The following is an 18,290-nucleotide window of genomic DNA, read 5'->3' on the forward strand; positions in this document are numbered from 1 at the left end:
AGCCCGTGTTTGTGGTCTGAGATTCAAATGCTGCTTCCAGCCTCAGGGCTTTTGGCGGGGGCAGGGCTGCTATTCAGTATGAGATTATGATCTGGTGCTGAGATCGGGGCAGGGCCACCTCTCAGGCTCAGTTCCCTCAGGGGGTTTATGCGCAGACCTTCCGCAATGGATTCAAGCTCCCGCCCGCTTGGGGAGCCCCTGTCTGCAGCCGCCTCTCAGCTTCTACCTCCCGGGGGGGGTCCTGAATTATGGGGGCACCCCACTCCCCTCTCGACCCGCCAAAGAGACTCTCTCACCCACCCCTGTCACCTGTGGGTGGAGGGACTTGTGAGGCCGCTGGAGATCCAGTCCCTGAAGCCTTCTTGGATCTGTTTCTCTCGGTGCCGCAGCCGTGGCCGCAGCAGGTCTGGGCTGGGCTTTGTGTCTGCAGCGCGACGGACCTTTTGCGAGAGGTTTGCAGATCCCTCTGTGGGTGGAGGGACCTGCGTGGCCGCTGGAGATCCTGTCTGTGAAGCCTGCTCGCATCTTTTCCTCTCGGTGCCGCGGCCGCGGCAGGGCTGCACTCAGCTCCCAGTCCCGGCGCCCAGTCCGCAGCGCGAAGGACCCCCCGCGAGAGGTTTGCAGGTCTCTCTGGAACAGAAATCTCCCTCGCTCCAATGTTCTGTGGCCTCTGGGTGCGGAATTTGCCGTGAGTTACTTCCCTGTAGCCATTCTATGGGTTGTGGGTTCAGAGCTATGTGTATGTGCGTCTTTCTACTCCGCCATCTTGGCTCCGCCCCCTCATTTCGACCATTTTAAAGCACTTAATACATTCTCATTTGCACAGCTTATTTGGGTCCCTACATTACCTCTTTGAATAGCCTACAATCACTCACTGTCAAAGCAGGGACTGCACATTAGTAATCGACCCCTGCCAGTCCAGGACCAGCACAGTATTTTATATACAATCGATGTTTGATAATACTTTTTGACTGAATGACAATTGAACAAATTAGGTAAATAATGAAGGAAATAAATTAGGATGGAAAACATAGAGATTTACCATAGAGAAGCATTTGTGTCCAGAAATAGTATACTGAACAAGCGACTGTCAAATGCTGTATAGTATCATTCCACCAAACATACTTTCAGGTACAGGTGCTATGCAGCATTTTACTATAGCTCCAGAGATGCAGGACAGAAGGTTTATTTGTCAGCGGTAAGTTAGTGAAGAAAATGAAAGTGAAAAAAAAAAAAAACCCTTTGTTCACTTAGAATCATCCATGGTGGAATTCTATAAGTGTTAATATACAAAATGAATTTGTACTCAGTATTTAACAAAATAGTGAAGTCCTTGCTTACTTTATGTTTCCTTTGAAAGGCCTGCCAAAAGGGGTCTTACCGATTTAAATCTTCCTCTAATTCATCATTTCTCTTCATTTGTCGTTCTAGAGAATCTTCCAGACATTGCTTCCACTCATTGAGTCTCGTGAATTTTTCCCTTTCAATACGAAGCTTTAAAAAAATTTTACAATGAAAAATATCACAATTGAACTGGCATTTCTCAAAGGGATTCTCTTCATTAACTCTAGCTCCAATTGTAAATATCAATTTAAGCATAGATTGTTGAACCAAAACAAATATGGAAAGATTTGAAAATGATTGATCTTCCTTGACATGACATACATTTCCCGTGATTTCACTACAAACTATTTCTTTTCTTTTGAAATTTAAATCAATGAAAGTTCTGATTTGATTCAATATAGGTATTACTTTTACCAACAATATTCATAAATTTAGGAATGGTTGAAAGGAATAGGAATGAATAGAAAGTGGGCCAAGTTTCCCAACACACCACACCTTGGAGGAACATTGGCCTTTCCTACTTCTCTAGAACCCATGATAATTATCCGTTCAGCTCCACTTCCCCTTTGTGTTGGCACACCTGACCCATGTTCCAATCATTCCTATGTTGAAATGACAATGTATGTCTTTGTAAGTAAGGGTGTAAAACAGTTCTGCTAATCTCTTTGTACTGAAATAAGAGAGATGCAACGTGAGTAAATTGACGTTTTCTTTTTCTCCTTGAGTGGTTATCTGTTGTTCCCGATTATGAGCCAGGTGCTCTTTACTCTCTTGCAAAGGAAGACAGAAGTCTGCTCATTGTGGTGAATACCGCATTTCTCCTCTTTGCTTCCACATTTCTCCAATGAATGATTACCACAGCTGCAATTTCTTCATTTCCTATTTCCATTTCATTCATCTATTTATCTGTAACTCTTCCCTTATTTATTTTCTATTTATCTGTGACTTAATTGGTATAGGAAATTCCCAGTCATAACGTTTATAACGTATCAGTACAAATAGGCCCTGCCCTCAACCGACATCTCAGAATCTGCAACTCTCAGAGTTTTACTGAATAACTTAGGGCACCAAAATTATACAAAACTGGCCCAGGTTCATGAAGCCATTTATGTCAACATTGGGATTTCAACCTACGCTTACGTCTGAGGCAAGATCTCTATTCCTAAAATATAGTGCCTTTCTTCATTGCCATAAAATCAGTTATTCCCTCCTTACTAGTCTACTACAACTGCATTCTCAAGAGGTAGAAGTCATACTGGTATCCAAAAACTTTTCTTCTTAGTCTCTGACTTCACTGAAACATAGATCCTCTTTCTCTTCTGTGATTGGTAATTTATTTTCCCTATAAATTATCCTTTCACCCTGTTTCTCTTTCCTCTTCTATCTCATGGAGACCCCTTTGGTCCTGGATCATGACTTCAAGCCGAGGATCAAAGAGTGAGGGAGGTGAGCATTTAATCCCACCTTCTCATTTTACAAAGGAGGAAGCAATCACACTGGTGTTAAATCAGTTGCATACAGTTTAATTAAAAACAAAAGGGCTACTGGGTCTTTCTGTTCTAATTTTGCCCCCACACCAATCTTTCCTACAAAATGCTAAGCCAAGTACTATCAAACATCGTTGTGATCATGTTACTGCCTTACTCAGCAACATGTACAGGAACTTCTATGGGCTATCAGATTGAGGCTTAAATTCTCCGTCTTTTTTTCTCTTATCTCTCACTTCATCACATTTTTCCAACTTTTAATTCTAATTGCTCTACGGCTCCCCTCCTCACACTCCTATGCTTTTTGTATTTTCCTATCGCTCCCTATCCTACTGATCCATCACTTTCTTAGCCTATTGGACTCCATTGCTCTCCTATCCTGCTGATCCCTTCCCAAATCTCGAAGGCAACTCAAAGTTCTCACTTTTCTTCAATGCTTTCCTTACTATTTTGCTGCAATGATCCTTGCCTTCACTGCATTCTTTGAGATTTTTGTCTGCAGCATTCAGTGAATATGCTATTGGGGTAAGTGCCTACATTGAGAATCACCTCTCATTTTAGTTCTTTATTATTTCAGTGTCTACTGGTGATATATTGTATAGGGACCTAGCAGGAATTCACTAAATATTTTCAGGATAATCAACTGCACTATACTCATTTAGAACTATAAACAGAGCAAAAATGGACAAGTCATGAGTTAGTACAGATTTTTTATAAATGAAGAATCCAAGGTTTGAGAGAGAAAAACATTCATAAAAACAAGTTGTATGCCAAGAGACTGAGCCAGGACGTAAAATTTTGAAAGTTCACCCTCCTATATATGCTATCAATAATGTATATACATATATACAGATGTATAGATGTGTGTACGCATATATAAAATTCAGATATTTGGCAATTTTTCTTCCACTAGAGTTGCTACCTCAGCAAATTTGCACTGGGAACTTCTTGTGTTAAAAATAGGGGTGGATAATACCATCTGTTCTAACCTCCACCTCTAGTGATCTCTCCTTTTCATAAATACTTACGTTTACCATTCACTTAGTAGTTGTTTATATGCTACGTTGTATTAAACATGAAATTCCTTTATTTGGCATTGGTATGCTAGAGAGACTGAAAATTCTTCAAGGAGAAAATGCATGTCTTATACATAGCTTTTGCTACCTGCTCAGAACCTCTCATAGTGGAATTCACACAATGAATATTCACTAGTTAATGAGGTAAATTTTGAACAAGGAAGAAATTGTAATTTGACTGAATTTTTACAGAGCAAAAACTTGGATGATCTGGGAAATTAGACTAGAAATGGGTGCTACTTTGCCCTGAATACCATTTACATGAGGCAATTTGTACTGACAAAGAGGGACTCTAACTTATTTCTTCCTTACGTTACTTTCAAGGGCTCAGTCCACACCTAGTTTCTGGACTGGAGCCTAAAACCAAAAGGTTTGGAAGGGTAATATTTTAATCGATGTGTTCCACAAATAATGTGAGAGAAATGAAGAGAATGAGGGATAGGGGAGTTAATTGGGGAAAAAAAAGTTGTTTCACTCTCGTACTGGTTTCTGAAACCTAGAAAAATGTCTCAAGCGTCAAATGCCAGAGTAAAGAAGTTTTTCTAAGAATGAGATTGGACCTTGTAATAATTTCATAGCTAAGGGAAGTATACTGAAATTAACGAGGTTAAAAGAACGCTTTTGGAAAATTAGGAGGTGGATACGAAAATGGGGGAGGCAGTGGTTATTTGTATGAAAATGACAATGGTCTTTTGTTTTCAGTGTAGCGAAACTAGCATTTAGTCAGTGTCTAATGTGTGCAAGGAACAAAGGCCATAAAGTTGAGTGATTTGCAATTATGATCTCATTTGATTCGCACAACAACCCTGGGAGGTAGGTGCTATTATCAACCCCATTTCATGTTTGAGAATACTGAAAAGATCAAGTGACTTGCCTAAGATCACACAGAGAGCATCTGAGGCTATATCTGTAATAAGATCTTTCTCAGCCCAGACTCAAGATTTTATCCATAATTGCTGAAAATCCCCTTCAAGCTGAGAAACATCTCATCATACAAAATTCTCTTTTTGATCACTTTGCCTTAGATTTCCCTTGATTTACCACTTATGATGGGTACTAGTTTGAAAATATGTTTGAGGAATGTCAGAAATATCCACTTCTAAACAGGCATAATGATGAATAGCACACATAACTACATATAAATATGGGAAAGCAAATGAAACAGGAGAAAGGCATTTGACACTAATAATGGAAACCCGTTAGGGGAATTTGACTGTGTTGCTATTCTATGCGTAACCTCCCCTTCACTGTAATAATTTCTAATAATAATAACAACAATAATTTTTTTTTTTTACTGAATTTATATGTGGCCATTGCAGGCTCTGGGAAATCGAAAATATATAAAAAACCAGAATAGACAAACTCAAGGTGCTTTCGTACAAATATTACCTTGAGTCAATTTTCATTTTCACTACATTTTCAGCCTAGGCAAAGCCAAGAAATGAACATATAGTTTTGTCCTTCTTGTTCTTCCACTAGTAATACTACTATTATTACCAGTACCACTACTACTTCTACTAGAAGTACTACTACCAAATCTATTACAACTACTACTACTACTTTTGCTACTACAATAATAACAATTACTCTACTGCCAACATCCTGTGAAAAGGAATTTCTATGGAAAATAAGGAAGCATGAATACTCCCTGTCCTCAAGGAACTCCATTATAATTGGGCAAAAAACAATGAGATAAAGCAATTGATTTTTTGATAAGAAATGCGATCACCATAGGACAATCCATATGTAATTAAATACCAGATTTTGTGGTATCAGATGAAAAGTGTATTTGAGGAGATTCAGGAATCAACAGGGGTGAAAAGCCCAAAAAGCATTATGGCAAAAGAATCATACTTTTGTAATTCAAAAACATCTTGAATGTGAAGAGTAGAAAGGTTTTGAATAGGTAGCACAGATGAGGAAGTGTAACTAAACAAGAAGAGTACCTAAACAAGATGGAGGTATGGAGGTGGAAATCCACAAGGTGAGATCAGATTGATTAAGTTAGGGAATATTAATGAAAGCATTCATCTAATTACTTCAACTTCAATTTATCCTTTCCATGTACAATTTCTGTATGTACAAAATGTGAAGAAATAGCATTTTCTTGTTATTCAAGGAGTAGTTTGAACAGAAAGAAACAAAGAATTTGTACTTGACAGTGCTGTTTGGGGGATTAAATGAGAAAATGAAGGTCAAGGTGTTTCTAAAAATCAAGTATGATAGAAATGATTGAGCTATTATTGGTCGTGGGAGAAACACCTCTTCTCTTTGCATAAGGACAGATAAACCAAATAGTCAACCACAGAAAGAGTGAATATAAGTATTAAAATTTACGTGTACAGATTTTGGAAGTTGTAGATGTAATTCTAAGTCAACGGAAATTACAGGCACAGTGTTCAGAAAATTGACAAAACTGGTAAAATGAGAAAGCAGCAATTCCCCAAACCACTAGGTAGTAGCTAAGAAAGAGAAGGGTAGAGACGTGGAATGGGCTAGGTACTCAAGAGATAGCAGGCAAAGAATATAGCAGTCTCTGGGTTGATAAACTCAAGGACCCCTACCTTCTGGGATAAGAACTCACTGTTCGAGAAAATTGCTGGGAAAACTGGATAACAATGTCGTGGAAACTAAGCATAGACCAATTCCTGACACCATTCACAAGAATGAATGGGTACATGATCTAGGGATAAAGATTGATACCACAGACAAGGTGAAGGAGGAAGGAATAGTGTATTTATCAGATTTATGGAAAAGGGAAGAGTTTTTGACTAAAGGAAAGACAGTAAGCATTATGAAGGGAAAGGTGAATAATTGTGATTGCATTAAGCTGAAAAGTTTTTGCACAAGCAGACCCAATGCAATCAAGATTCGGAGGGATGTAGTACATTGTAGTTAATGTTGGGGATAAAGGCCTCATTGATAGAGTATATAGAGAACTGAGTCAAATGTACCAGAATACAAGTCATTCCCCAATTGATAAATGGTAAAAGGATATGAACAAACAATTTTCAGAGGAAGAAATTAAAGATACCTATAATCATAGAAGAAATGCTCTCGACCACTTTTGATTAGAGACATGCAAATCAAAACAACTCTGAGGTACCACAACACACCTATTAGACTGGCAAACATGACAGAACAGGAAAATGATAAATGTTGGAGAGGATGTGGGAGAGTTGGAACACTAATTCATTGTTTGTGGAGCTGTGAGCTCATCCAACCATTCTGGAGAGCGCTTTGGAACTATGCTGAAAGGGCTACAAAAATGTGCATACCCCTTCACCCAGGAATATACAGCAATATGACTGTATTCCCAAGAGATAATAAAAATGAGAAAGGGCCCCACATGTACAAAAATATTTATAGCATCACTCTTTGTAGTGGCCAAAAACTGAAAATCAAGGGGGTGCCCATCAATTGGGGAATGGCTGAAGACATTATGGTATATGAATATCATGGAATACTATTGCACTATAAGAAATGATGAGCAAGATGACTTCAGAGAAGCCTGGAAATATTTACATGGTTTGATGCTGAGCAAGAGGAGCAGCACCAGCAGAACTTTGTGCACAGCAACCACCAAAGTGTGCAAGAGCTTTTTCTGGTAGACTTCGATAGTCACAGAAAAAAAAAAAAATCCTAATGATGCCCTAAGGCAAAATGCTTTCCACATACAGGGAAAGAACTATCGAATTCAATCGCAGAATTTAACAGATCATTTCTGTATGTGTGTGAGTGTGTGTGTGTGTGTGTGTGTGTATTATATTTTGGTTTGTTATATGATTTCTCCCATTTATTTTAGTTCCTCTACACAGCATGACTATAGTGAAAATGTACTCAGTAGGAATGTATATGTAGATTCTATATAGAAGTGTATGGCTCTTGGGGTGGGAAAAAAATCTAAGTTTTGTCGTAGTGATTGGAGAATATTAAAACTAAATATATTGCTTAAAAATGTGAAATGTCACACTGAATATACTTTCCACTCATTTGTTTCCAGAACAAATTACTGATCTTTTTGCATACGTACTTGACTTTTGGTTTCATCTACTTCCTTCTTTAGTTTTTCCTTATCTTCATAATCAATTTCATTAAATGATGTGACTTGTTGTGAAACTCCTGTCAGGAACTGATAATTGCAGGAAACAGGTGATTCTCGCTGAAGATTTCTTACTCTAGCCTGACAGAAATATGTCCAAATTACTAATATTACAGATTTCATAAAGCAACATTAGCTCGTGTAAAATAAATATAAATTTAAAATTCAAATCAAAAGTCTATATAATTTTGCATGAAACTTAATTTCTTCAGTATATTCATAATTATCAACGATTGAAAGACAGAAATCTCTTAGGGATTAAGAAAACAACCTCATTTTGCAGGTGAGAAAAACTAAACTCCAAAGAGGTTTAATGAGTAACCAAGGTCCTAAAGGTAGACGTTTAGAGAGAAAAGGATTGAAACTTGGCTCCTGGGGCAGCAAAGTTGTTTGGATTATACCACTCAACTTCCATTTAGCACGGAGCAAATGAGATCTCCCTCAGAAGACTCCTCAGAAATTACTACAGTCAGCCTGCTTTCCCCATTATGTCTTAATTGACAAGAATGAGACCACCTCCAAAGCTATCTAGGGACTAAAACATTTTACGTGAAATTCCCATGCAAAGTAAAGGAAACAGGAGGGAAGAATGTACACTTTTTTATACTTGGCAGAAAACTTAAAGGTTTCCCATTCCATTTTTCGGAAAAGTTGACTACCTTATTTCTGTGTGCCAGTCCGTAGAAGAAAGACATCTACAAGAAAAGGTTGTGCTTTCTTTCCTCTCATGGTTTACGCTGGAGAGTGAACATAGGCACTGATATGCTTGTCAGGCTTGGTAAAAGCATTTCACATGCCCAAAGCCAAAATGTCAACAACAAATGTGGCCGCTAGGTACTATTCACATCTTCAACAGTCTTTGCTTAGCCTGCGAGGAAGTTGCTTTCTCTATTCAGATAGGAGTTACACTCCTGGTTTCAGTGAATGGAGAAAAAAGAGGAAACTCTGGAAAATATGCCAGTTCTCCACGCTATGTGTACATAGCATGTTAGAAGTACAGAGTTTTGGACATACAGACGTATTCATCCGTTCACATATATGTATATGTAGATATCCACACAGAAAAACACAACCGTATGTGTATAGAATGATATACTGCAACAATTCCTCTCCTTTTTCACTACAGAGCAAGGGGAATTATTGAATAAATTATGAAAACCAAATGAAGCCAAAAATCAAAAGAAGCCAAATGTTTTTTTCTAATTAGACAAGATGAAGTACTTTGTAAAAGTAAATTTTAGTAGAGTCTCATCAAATTTTTTGAAGAAAACATAAGGCTAAAAGAAGACAATGTAAAGTTCAGAGAGTAAAATTGGCACAATTCACTGAATTTCTACAAGTAAACTATATTCTATTATGGAATGACTAGATAAAATTTTAAATTTTTTAGATGAAATCATTACCCAGGACAATACATGGTAGAATTCACCCTCATTGCATATATGAAAAATCACAGATAATGAGATCTGCTATTAGACTGTATAAATTATTCATATTAAGGAACTAAAATGAGTGATTCCAGAACCGGCAACTTTGGAAACTGAGCAAGACTTGTTAGTCCAACCACAAAAAAAAAAAAAAAAAACAGAGATGAAAAAATAGTGGAGTACAATTAAAAAATAAGATTAGTAACTGAAAAATTAACGCTTAATGAAGAATCATAATGTTTCTGAATAGAAGCACTGTCCTAAATTTCAAAGAAAAGTAGTGGCTCGACTACGGAATTTCACTACAACTAGAATCCAATCGTTAATGTTTCAAAAATTAGTTCAGAAGTGTCTAAATTGAAACTAGTTAGACAGATGAGTATGTTTAAATTTTAATGAAACTCGTAAAGAGAATATTGCACAGTTATCTCATAAGAGATTTCATACTTGAAATGTAATATTGTTCCTAGCATTATGTTGGAAGACTTTTCTTAAGTTGCAGCATTTGAAAAAATTTGTTCCATTTCAATGTTGAAATGGAATAATAGAAAAATTAATGAAATAAAAATTTATCTTTATTTAGACACTAGAGATTTCCTATACAAATATTTATTAAGCCAAATGTCATGGACAACATAATTTCTTGAAGCAAAACGTGTTGTTACCTAAAAGAAGAATTTGTAAATTATTTTTATACTTATAGCTTTTATACTATTATTTTATATTTAAAATTGCTTTCAATTGTTTGCTTTATTACTTATATTGTATTACAGTACATTTTATTTTCATTTTTGTATTCATTTGATCTTAAAAGTTATTATATTACTTGTTCTGTTTATCATATCGTGGATTCTCACTCTCAATTCTTATATATCAGAATTTGTACAATGAAAGATAATAGCATCACCAGCCTGTCGAATATTCAAATTCCTAAGATATCTTGATAAAAATTAACTTGAATTTCATTTCAAAAAGACTAAAACTTATCCAAGTAAAATACTTCAAGAGCGAACCCTCTTGCGGCCTTCTCATTTTCATATTTCCACGTTTGCTCTCTTAAGTGGTTCCATTCACTCATTAACTAATACTTTATTGCTCTCTTCTACTATAAGAGCTTGTTTATCAATATCAGCATAAGCTTTATTGAAGAGATCAATAAATTGCACCTGGGCATCACGAATTTGCTTTTCATGAAATATGATTTTCTTCTGTGTGTCTTCAAGCTCTTGCTGCAGCACCGTATTTTCACTCTGGATTTGGCCTAATCTTTCCTGGAGAGATTCATTTTCCAAACTGTATCTGTTGACTTTTTCCTTTAACACTTGATTTGTTTCTTCAAGTTCCTTTGCCTTCTCTTCAGCATGGTTCAGTTCTCTTTGTGTGTTTTCTACAATGTATGTCTTTTCTGTGAGGGATTCCTGGACATGGTCTAGCTCATTTTCTAAACTCTTGGCTCTACTTTCAGTCTTAGAGAGTTTTTCAGAAAGGACAGCGTTATCCTCTCTTAGACTCAACCAATCACGGTTTAGTTTGTCCTTTAAATGAAGCCACTCATCTCTTTCCCCCTCAAAGGAATCCTCAAGGGCTAATTTTGATAACTCATATTCGCGACCAACTTCAATCAACCTGGACGCGTATGATGCCCTATCGTCCTCTAGTTTTTCAATGTTTTGTTCTGCATTCTGCAGTTTAGAGTTCAGCGTGGCATTCTCAGCTTTCAGAACGTTTACTCGTCGACGGCACTGAAATCCGATTTTTCTTAACGCTTCTCTGTTCCATTGTAATTCCTGTTGAAGCTCCTCAATCATTTCTTTCAAAGCTTCAGTTTCTTCTGTGTGGTGCTTTCTGGTGTGCTGATAGTTAATTTTTACTGTGTGTAATTCCACTTGGTGCATGGCACCATACTCTGCGATTTCCTTTGTTTTCTGCAGGTATTTTTCCTTTTCATTCCTAAGAGAAACCTAAACATAAGAAAAAGAAAAAAAATTTTATTCAAAATAAAATTATTTATTGTGATATTTCCATAAAAATTCAAAATAGACACCAAGGGTCCCAGAAGCATAGTGTATTCAGAGAAAAGCTAACTGAGGGAGTTTCACCTATTTCCTATTTCTGTCAATTTGAGCAAAGAACAGGACTTAAAACTACATCGTCAATCGGAAGATTTGGAACGCGTTTTTGAACCGACAAAGCTCTCTGTCTTTCAAGATATTTGATTTCCTTTTCTCCATGCATTTTATCTCACACTGATGATTCTATTTCAGACATTTCAAGGTCTTTGGAAAGTACTTTCAATACATGATCTCACCTAAAATTTGCACAACCTTTATGAGGGAAATATTTATATTTATTTATATTGCTAACTGTGGAACAGAAGTGGAGTTCACGCATTTGAAACTATAGATTATTAGAGCAAAAAGGGACACTACGGATGAGTTAGTACATCATTTTATAATTCAAGAACCAGAAGCCTAACGACAGAAAACCATTTGCTGAAAGTCGTGTGGATGGCAATGGACTGAAGCAGAACACAAAATCTTGGAAAAGTCCCCCTTAGATTGACAGTTTTACCAGATTTCAGACATATAATTATATGAACACACGCACACGTGTGTGTAATTACGTATGTGTACATGTATATTTTTGTGTGTACATATACACATCCACGCAGGAACAGATATATCAATATAAATAAATATATAAATGTACATACATATGTATAAATATATATACATGCATATTTACACATATATATGTATAATACGTAGGTATTCAGCAATTGTTCTTCCACTAGGGCTGCTAACTCAACCAATTTGCATCGAGTAATGTTTGCATTAATAAAAACATGAATGGATTAATACCATCTGCTCTAATTTCCACCTGTACTGATATCTTCTTTCATAAATACTTACAGGAATATCGTTCCCTTAGTAGTTGTTTAAATTCCACTTTGTGTTATAAATGAACTTTCTCTCTTTTGTATTGACTTCCCAGAGACAGTGAAAATTCTTCAAGGAGACAGTGCATGTCTCACACACAGTCTTTGTATCCTTCTCAGGGCCTATCACAGTGTTTACGTAATTATTATTCACTAATTGATGAAATAACGTTTGAACAAGGGAGAAACTGTAATTTCACTGAAATCTTCCGTAGTGAAAACTTGCACTATCAGGGAAATTACACAAGACATGGTGCCAGTTTGGCCAGAATGCCCATTAACTGACATACCTCTTCCTACCAAAGATGGATTCTAAATTACTGCTTCCTTGCTGTAACTTCCAGGAGTCAGTTCACACCTAGTTCCTTGACTGCATCCTGACGCAAAAAGCTTTTGACGGTTAATATTTTAATCCAAGTCTTCCAGAAAGAAGGTGAGGGAAAGGAAGAAAAGAAGCGATAAGGGAGCTACTTGGGAAACAAAACTTATTTCATTCCAGTGCTGATTTCTGACACCTTGAAAAATTTCTCAAGAATACAAATTCAAAAGAAAAGTAATTTTCAGAAGAATGAGACTGGAACTCATAATAGTTTCTTAACTAAGCCAAGTCTACTGAAATTAGCCAGGTTAAGAAAAGTCTTTTGCAATATTTGGAGATGCTTATCAAAATTTGGGAGGTAGTATTATTTGTATAAAATGGACAATGATCTTTATGTCCTTGGAGCAGGGAAACTAATATTTCTTAAGTATCTAATATGTGCCAAGAACAAAGGCCATAACCTTAAGAGATTTACAATAATTATCTCATTTGATTCTTCCAACAACACTGAGAAGTATGTGCTATTATAATCCCCATTTTGTGGCTAAGGAAAAGGAGAAGAATTAAGTGACTTGCCTAGGATCACACAGACAGAATCTGTGGACACATCTGAAGTCAGATCTTTCTAACCCCACACACAACTTTCTATCCCTAATTCCCCCAACATACGTCTAAGTGGAGAAATATCTCATCATCCAAAGTTCTTTTTTTTGCTAGCTTTGGAAGAGATACGTACTTACTATGCAATTTATGATGACTACTAGGGTGAAATTTGTTTTCAAGAGTATCCGAAATACCTCTTACTATAGATTGTGACTTCTACAATAATGAATCCATACCTAAATACTTGGAAATGTGGGAAAGCAACTGACAATGGAGAAAGGTATTTGCTAGCATTAAAGGGAACAGGTTAGAAGAATTTGACTGTCATGCTATTGTACGCTTAACTGTACCTTCATTTTAATAATTTCTAAGAATAATAAGAGTAACTAAAAATAATTTTGTATTCAATTTCTTCTTTGCTCTTTGGGGTCTGGAGCATTCAAAATTTATAAAAATCAGACTAGAACATCTTCAAGTATTTTAGTCCAACCACTTTCAACTGCTGGCAAAATCAACAAATAAACATTTAGTTTCCTTGTTCCTGTTTTCCTACTACTAGGACTACTACTACAAGTACTCCTATCACTAGAACTAGTAGTACTGGAACTTCAACTAGTACCACTTGTACTACAACAATCATAACAATTGCCTCTACTGACGGCGTGCTTTGAAAGCAACGTTCTACCAAGAAAGAATGAAGTATCCATTATCCTGTCCTCAAGAAACTTTATTACAGTTGGGCAAAAAACAGTTAGAAAAAGTAAGAAATAGTTTGTTAACAGATGTGAAAACCATAAAGCAATAAATACTCAATTTCATACCCAATTCGGTATTAGGTAATTAGGTGGTATCAGATGAAAAGTGGATTTCAGGAGATTTAGAAATCCATAGGGGTGAAAAGTCCCAATGGCATTATGGCAAAAATATCGTGCTTTTGGAATGCACAAGCCTGCTGGAGATGAAGAGTAGATAGGTTTTTGATGGGGAGTGCAGATGAGAACGTGTAACTGAGCAAGAAATGAAGAAGGTATGGAACTAGAAATGCACACGGTGAGATCAGATTGCTGAAGTTAGAGGATATTAGTGAAATCATCCATCTAATTACTTTAATTCTCAACTGTATTTTGCAGGTACAATTTACATATTTAGAAATTGTGAAGAAACAACCTTTTCCTGTTATTCAAGGAGAAGTTTCAATGGAAGTATACAAATAATTTTTACTTCACAGCATTGTTTGGGGATTAAATGAGAAAATGATGGTAAAGGTCTTTCTAAACATAAAGAATCATAGAAATGATTTAAGCATTACGGGTCCTTGGGAAAACATCTCATTCTTTGTGTATGGACAGATAAACCAAATGGTCAACGACAACATGAGTGAATATTAGTATTGAAATTCATGTGCACAAATTGTTTTTATGTTATGATTTTTATTTATCACATTATTTTCATTTCCTAATTTAATTACTTACTTTTAATTACAGTATATTTAATTATTACTGCATTCGTATTACCTTAAAAATCATGACATTACTTGTTCTATTTATCATATTATGGATTCTCATTCTCAATTCTTACATATCAGCATTTTCCCAAAGACAGTTAATAACCTCACCAGCCTGTTGTGAATTGAAATTCCTAAATTATGTTGATTAAATTTAGTTTGACTTTCATTTCGAAAATCTTTATGGTTATCCAAGTATGACATTTAATGATCGAACCCTCTTTCAGCCTTCTCAATTTCATATTTACACATTTTTTCTCCTAAGTGGTTACATTCACTGATTAACACTTGATTGCCCTTGTTTTTAACTATCAGCATAAACTTTATTGAGGAAATCAAAAAACTGTACCTGAGCATCACTTAGTTGCTTTTCTTGAATCGTGACTTTCTTCTGTGTGTCTTCAAGCTCTTGCTGCAGCATCGTATTTTCACTCTGGATTTGGCCTAATCTTTCTTGGAGAGAAGCATTTTCCAAACTGTATCTCTTGACTTTTTCCTTTAACATTTGATTTGTTTCTTCAAGTTCCTTTGCCTTCTCTTCAGCATGGTTCAATTCTCTCTGCGTGTTTTCTAAAATGTAAGTCTTTTCTCTGAGGGATTCATGGACATGGCCTAGCTCATTTTCTAAACTCTTGGCGCCACTTTCAGCCTGAGAGAGCTCTTCAGAAAGGAAAGCATGGTTCTCTCTTAAAATAGACAAGTCACTGTTTAACTTGTCCTGTACATGAAGCCACTCATCTCTTGCTTCCTGAAAGGAATGTTCAAGGGCTAGTTTGGACGCCTCACTTTGCTCATAATCGTCAATAACAGACATCAGACGAGACCTGTATGATTCAATTTCGCTCTCTAGTCTCTCTGTGTTTTCTTTTGCATTCTCCAATTGAGAGTTCAGCGCTGCATTTTCAGCTTTCAGAACCTTTACTTGGCCACTGTATTGAAATCGGATTTTTCTTAATGCTTCTCTATTCCACTGCAATTCCTGTTGAAGCTCCTCATTCTTCTCTTTCAAAGCTTCAGTTTCTTCTCTGTGGTGCGTTCTGGTTCGTTGATCCTTAATTTTTACTGTTTTTAATTCCACTTTGTGCATGGCAACTTCATACTGTATGATTTCCTTTTTCTCCTGCAAGTATTCTTCCTTTACATTCCTAACAGGAACCTAAAAATAAGAAAAAGAAAAGAAAGTGTTATTCAAAATAAAATGACTTATTCTGATATTTCCTTCAAAATTCAAAGGAAACGCCAAGGGGCCAAGAAGCATAGTGTATTTAGAGAAAAAGTTAACTGAGGGACTTTCACCTCTTTCCCATTTCTATCAATTTGCCGAAAGAATAAGACTGAAAACTGCTTCATCAACCAGAAGATTTGGACACCATTTTTGAACTCACAAAGCTGTCTGTCTCTCGGGAGATTTGGTTTCCTTTTCTGCATACATTCTGTCTCTCACTGATGATTCCATCTGAGACATGTCAAGGTTTATGGAAAGGACTTTCAGTACATCATCTCACCTAAAATTTCCACCACCCTTATGAGGGAAATATTTATATTCCTTCATATTGCTAATTGTGTAACAGAAGTGCAGTTCACGCACGTAAAACTCTAGATTGTTCGAGCAAAAAGGGACACTACTGATGAGTTAGTACATCATTTTACAAAGCAAGAACCAGAAGCCTAAAGACAGAAAATCATTTGTCGAAAGCCATCTGTTTGGCAATGGAATGAAGCAGAACACAAAATCTTGGAAAAGTCACCCGTAGATGCAGAGTTTCAACAAACTTCAGACACATATCTGTAAAAACACACACACACACATATATATATGCGTGTATCTACGTATGTGTACATGTATATTTTTCTGTGTACATATACACATGCACACAGGAACAAATATATCAATATAAATAAATATATAAATATAAATGTACATGTAAATATAGATAGAGAGAGAGAGAGAGAGAGAGAGAGAGAGAGAGACAGATAGACAGATAGATAGATAGATATAGATATACAATAGTTAAGTATTTAGCAATTGTTCTTCCAGTAGGGCTGCTAACTCAACCAAATTGCATCAAGTAAGGTTTGCATTAGGAAAAACATGAATGGATCAATACCATCTGCTCTAACGTGCAACTTTAGTGATACCTCCCTTTTATAAATGCTTACTGGAAAATCGTTCACTTCGTAGTTGTTTAAATTCTACCGTTTGTTATAAATGAAGTTTCTCTATTTTGTGTTGACTTCCACAGAGAGTGAAAATTCTTCAAGGAGACAGTGCACGTCTGACACACAGTCTTTTACCCTGCTCAGGATCTATCACAGTGCTGTTCACATAGATAATATTCACTGGCTGATGAAATAACGTTTGAACAAGGAAGAAACTGTAATTTCACTAAATTCTTACATAGTGAAAACTTACACGATCAGGGAAATTACACAAGAAATGGTGCCAGTATGGCCAGAATGCCCATAAAATGACCTACTTCTTGCTGCCAACGATGGACTCTAAGTTACTGCTTCCTTGGTATACCTTCCAGGAGTCAGTTCACACCTAGTTTCTTGACTGCAAACTGAAGCCAAAAGCTTGTGAAGGTTCATATTTTAATCCAAGTCTTCCAGAAAGAAGGTGAGGGAAATGAAGGCAAGAAGTGATAGGGGCGTTAATTGGGAAACAGAACTTATTTCATTCCAGTGCTCATTTCTGACACCTTGAAAAATTTCTCAAGCATGCACATTGAAAAGAAAAGTCATTTTCAGAAGAATGAGATTGGAATTCATAATAGTTTCTTAACTAAGCTAAGTACACTGAAAGTAGCCAGGTTAAGAAAACTCTTTTGCAATATTAGGAGATGTTTATCCAAACGTGGGAGGCAGTATGATTTGTATATAATGGACAATGGTCTTTATGCTTTTGCAGCAGGGAAACTATCATTTGTTCAGTATCCAATATGTGCCAAGAATAAAGGCCATAAATACAACAGATTTACAATAATGATCTCATTTGATTCTCGCAACAGCCCTGAGAAGTATGTACTAGTATTATCCCCATTTTGTGGCTGAGGAAACTGAGAAAAACTAAGTGACTTGCCTAGGATCACACAGATAGAATCTCCGGACACATTTGAAGTCAGATTTTTCTAACCCCAGACCCAAATTTCTATCGCTAATTCCCCCAACATACGTCTAAGTGGAGAACTATCTCATCATCCAAAGTTCTTTTCTTCCCTGCTTTGGCAGAGATACTTACTTACTTTGCAAGTTATGATGACTACCAGGGTGAAATTGCGTTTGGAAGAATCTCAGAAATCTCCCTTAATATACGTTGTGCCTTCCACCATGATGAGTAGCATACAGAAATACATGGAAATGTGGGAAAGCAACTGACAGTGGAGAAAGGTATTTGATAGTATTAAAGGGAAGGGGCTAGAAGAATTTAACTGTCATGCTATTGTACGCTTAACTGCATTTTCATTTTAATAATTTCGAAGAATGATAA

The 18,290-nt window shown here is 36.4% G+C and overlaps 1 protein-coding gene across 1 annotated transcript; it reads right to left on the reverse strand.

The window, feature by feature from the left end:
• Positions 1-1,221: 1,221 nt before the first annotated feature.
• On the reverse strand, positions 1,222-15,887 carry LOC140522488 (uncharacterized). Its single transcript, XM_072637916.1, has 4 exons — positions 15,150-15,887; positions 10,603-11,397; positions 7,941-8,090; positions 1,222-1,494 (listed from the first exon to the last, which is right to left on the reverse strand). The coding sequence occupies exons 1-4, from the start codon at positions 15,885-15,887 to the stop codon at positions 1,378-1,380; spliced, it is 1,800 nt and encodes a 599-aa protein (XP_072494017.1). The 3' UTR covers positions 1,222-1,377.
• Positions 15,888-18,290: the final 2,403 nt, after the last annotated feature.

Source organism: Notamacropus eugenii, chromosome 2 (assembly GCF_028372415.1).
Source record: "Notamacropus eugenii isolate mMacEug1 chromosome 2, mMacEug1.pri_v2, whole genome shotgun sequence".
Taxonomy (NCBI): Eukaryota; Metazoa; Chordata; class Mammalia; order Diprotodontia; family Macropodidae; genus Notamacropus; species Notamacropus eugenii.

Bases quoted from the DNA above. Each gene is read 5' to 3' on its own strand.
- LOC140522488 (XM_072637916.1), bottom strand. From the start codon at position 15,887: ATGCACAAAGTGGAATTAAAAACAGTAAAAATTAAGGATCAACGAACC. The intron at 11,398-15,149 runs GTACAGTTTTTT...TCTTATGTTTAG, and splicing joins AGCAACTAAGTGATGCTCAG to GTTTCTCTTAGGAATGAAAA. The intron at 1,495-7,940 runs GTACGTATGCAA...ATTTTTTTAAAG, and splicing joins TAGATGAAACCAAAAGTCAA to CTTCGTATTGAAAGGGAAAA.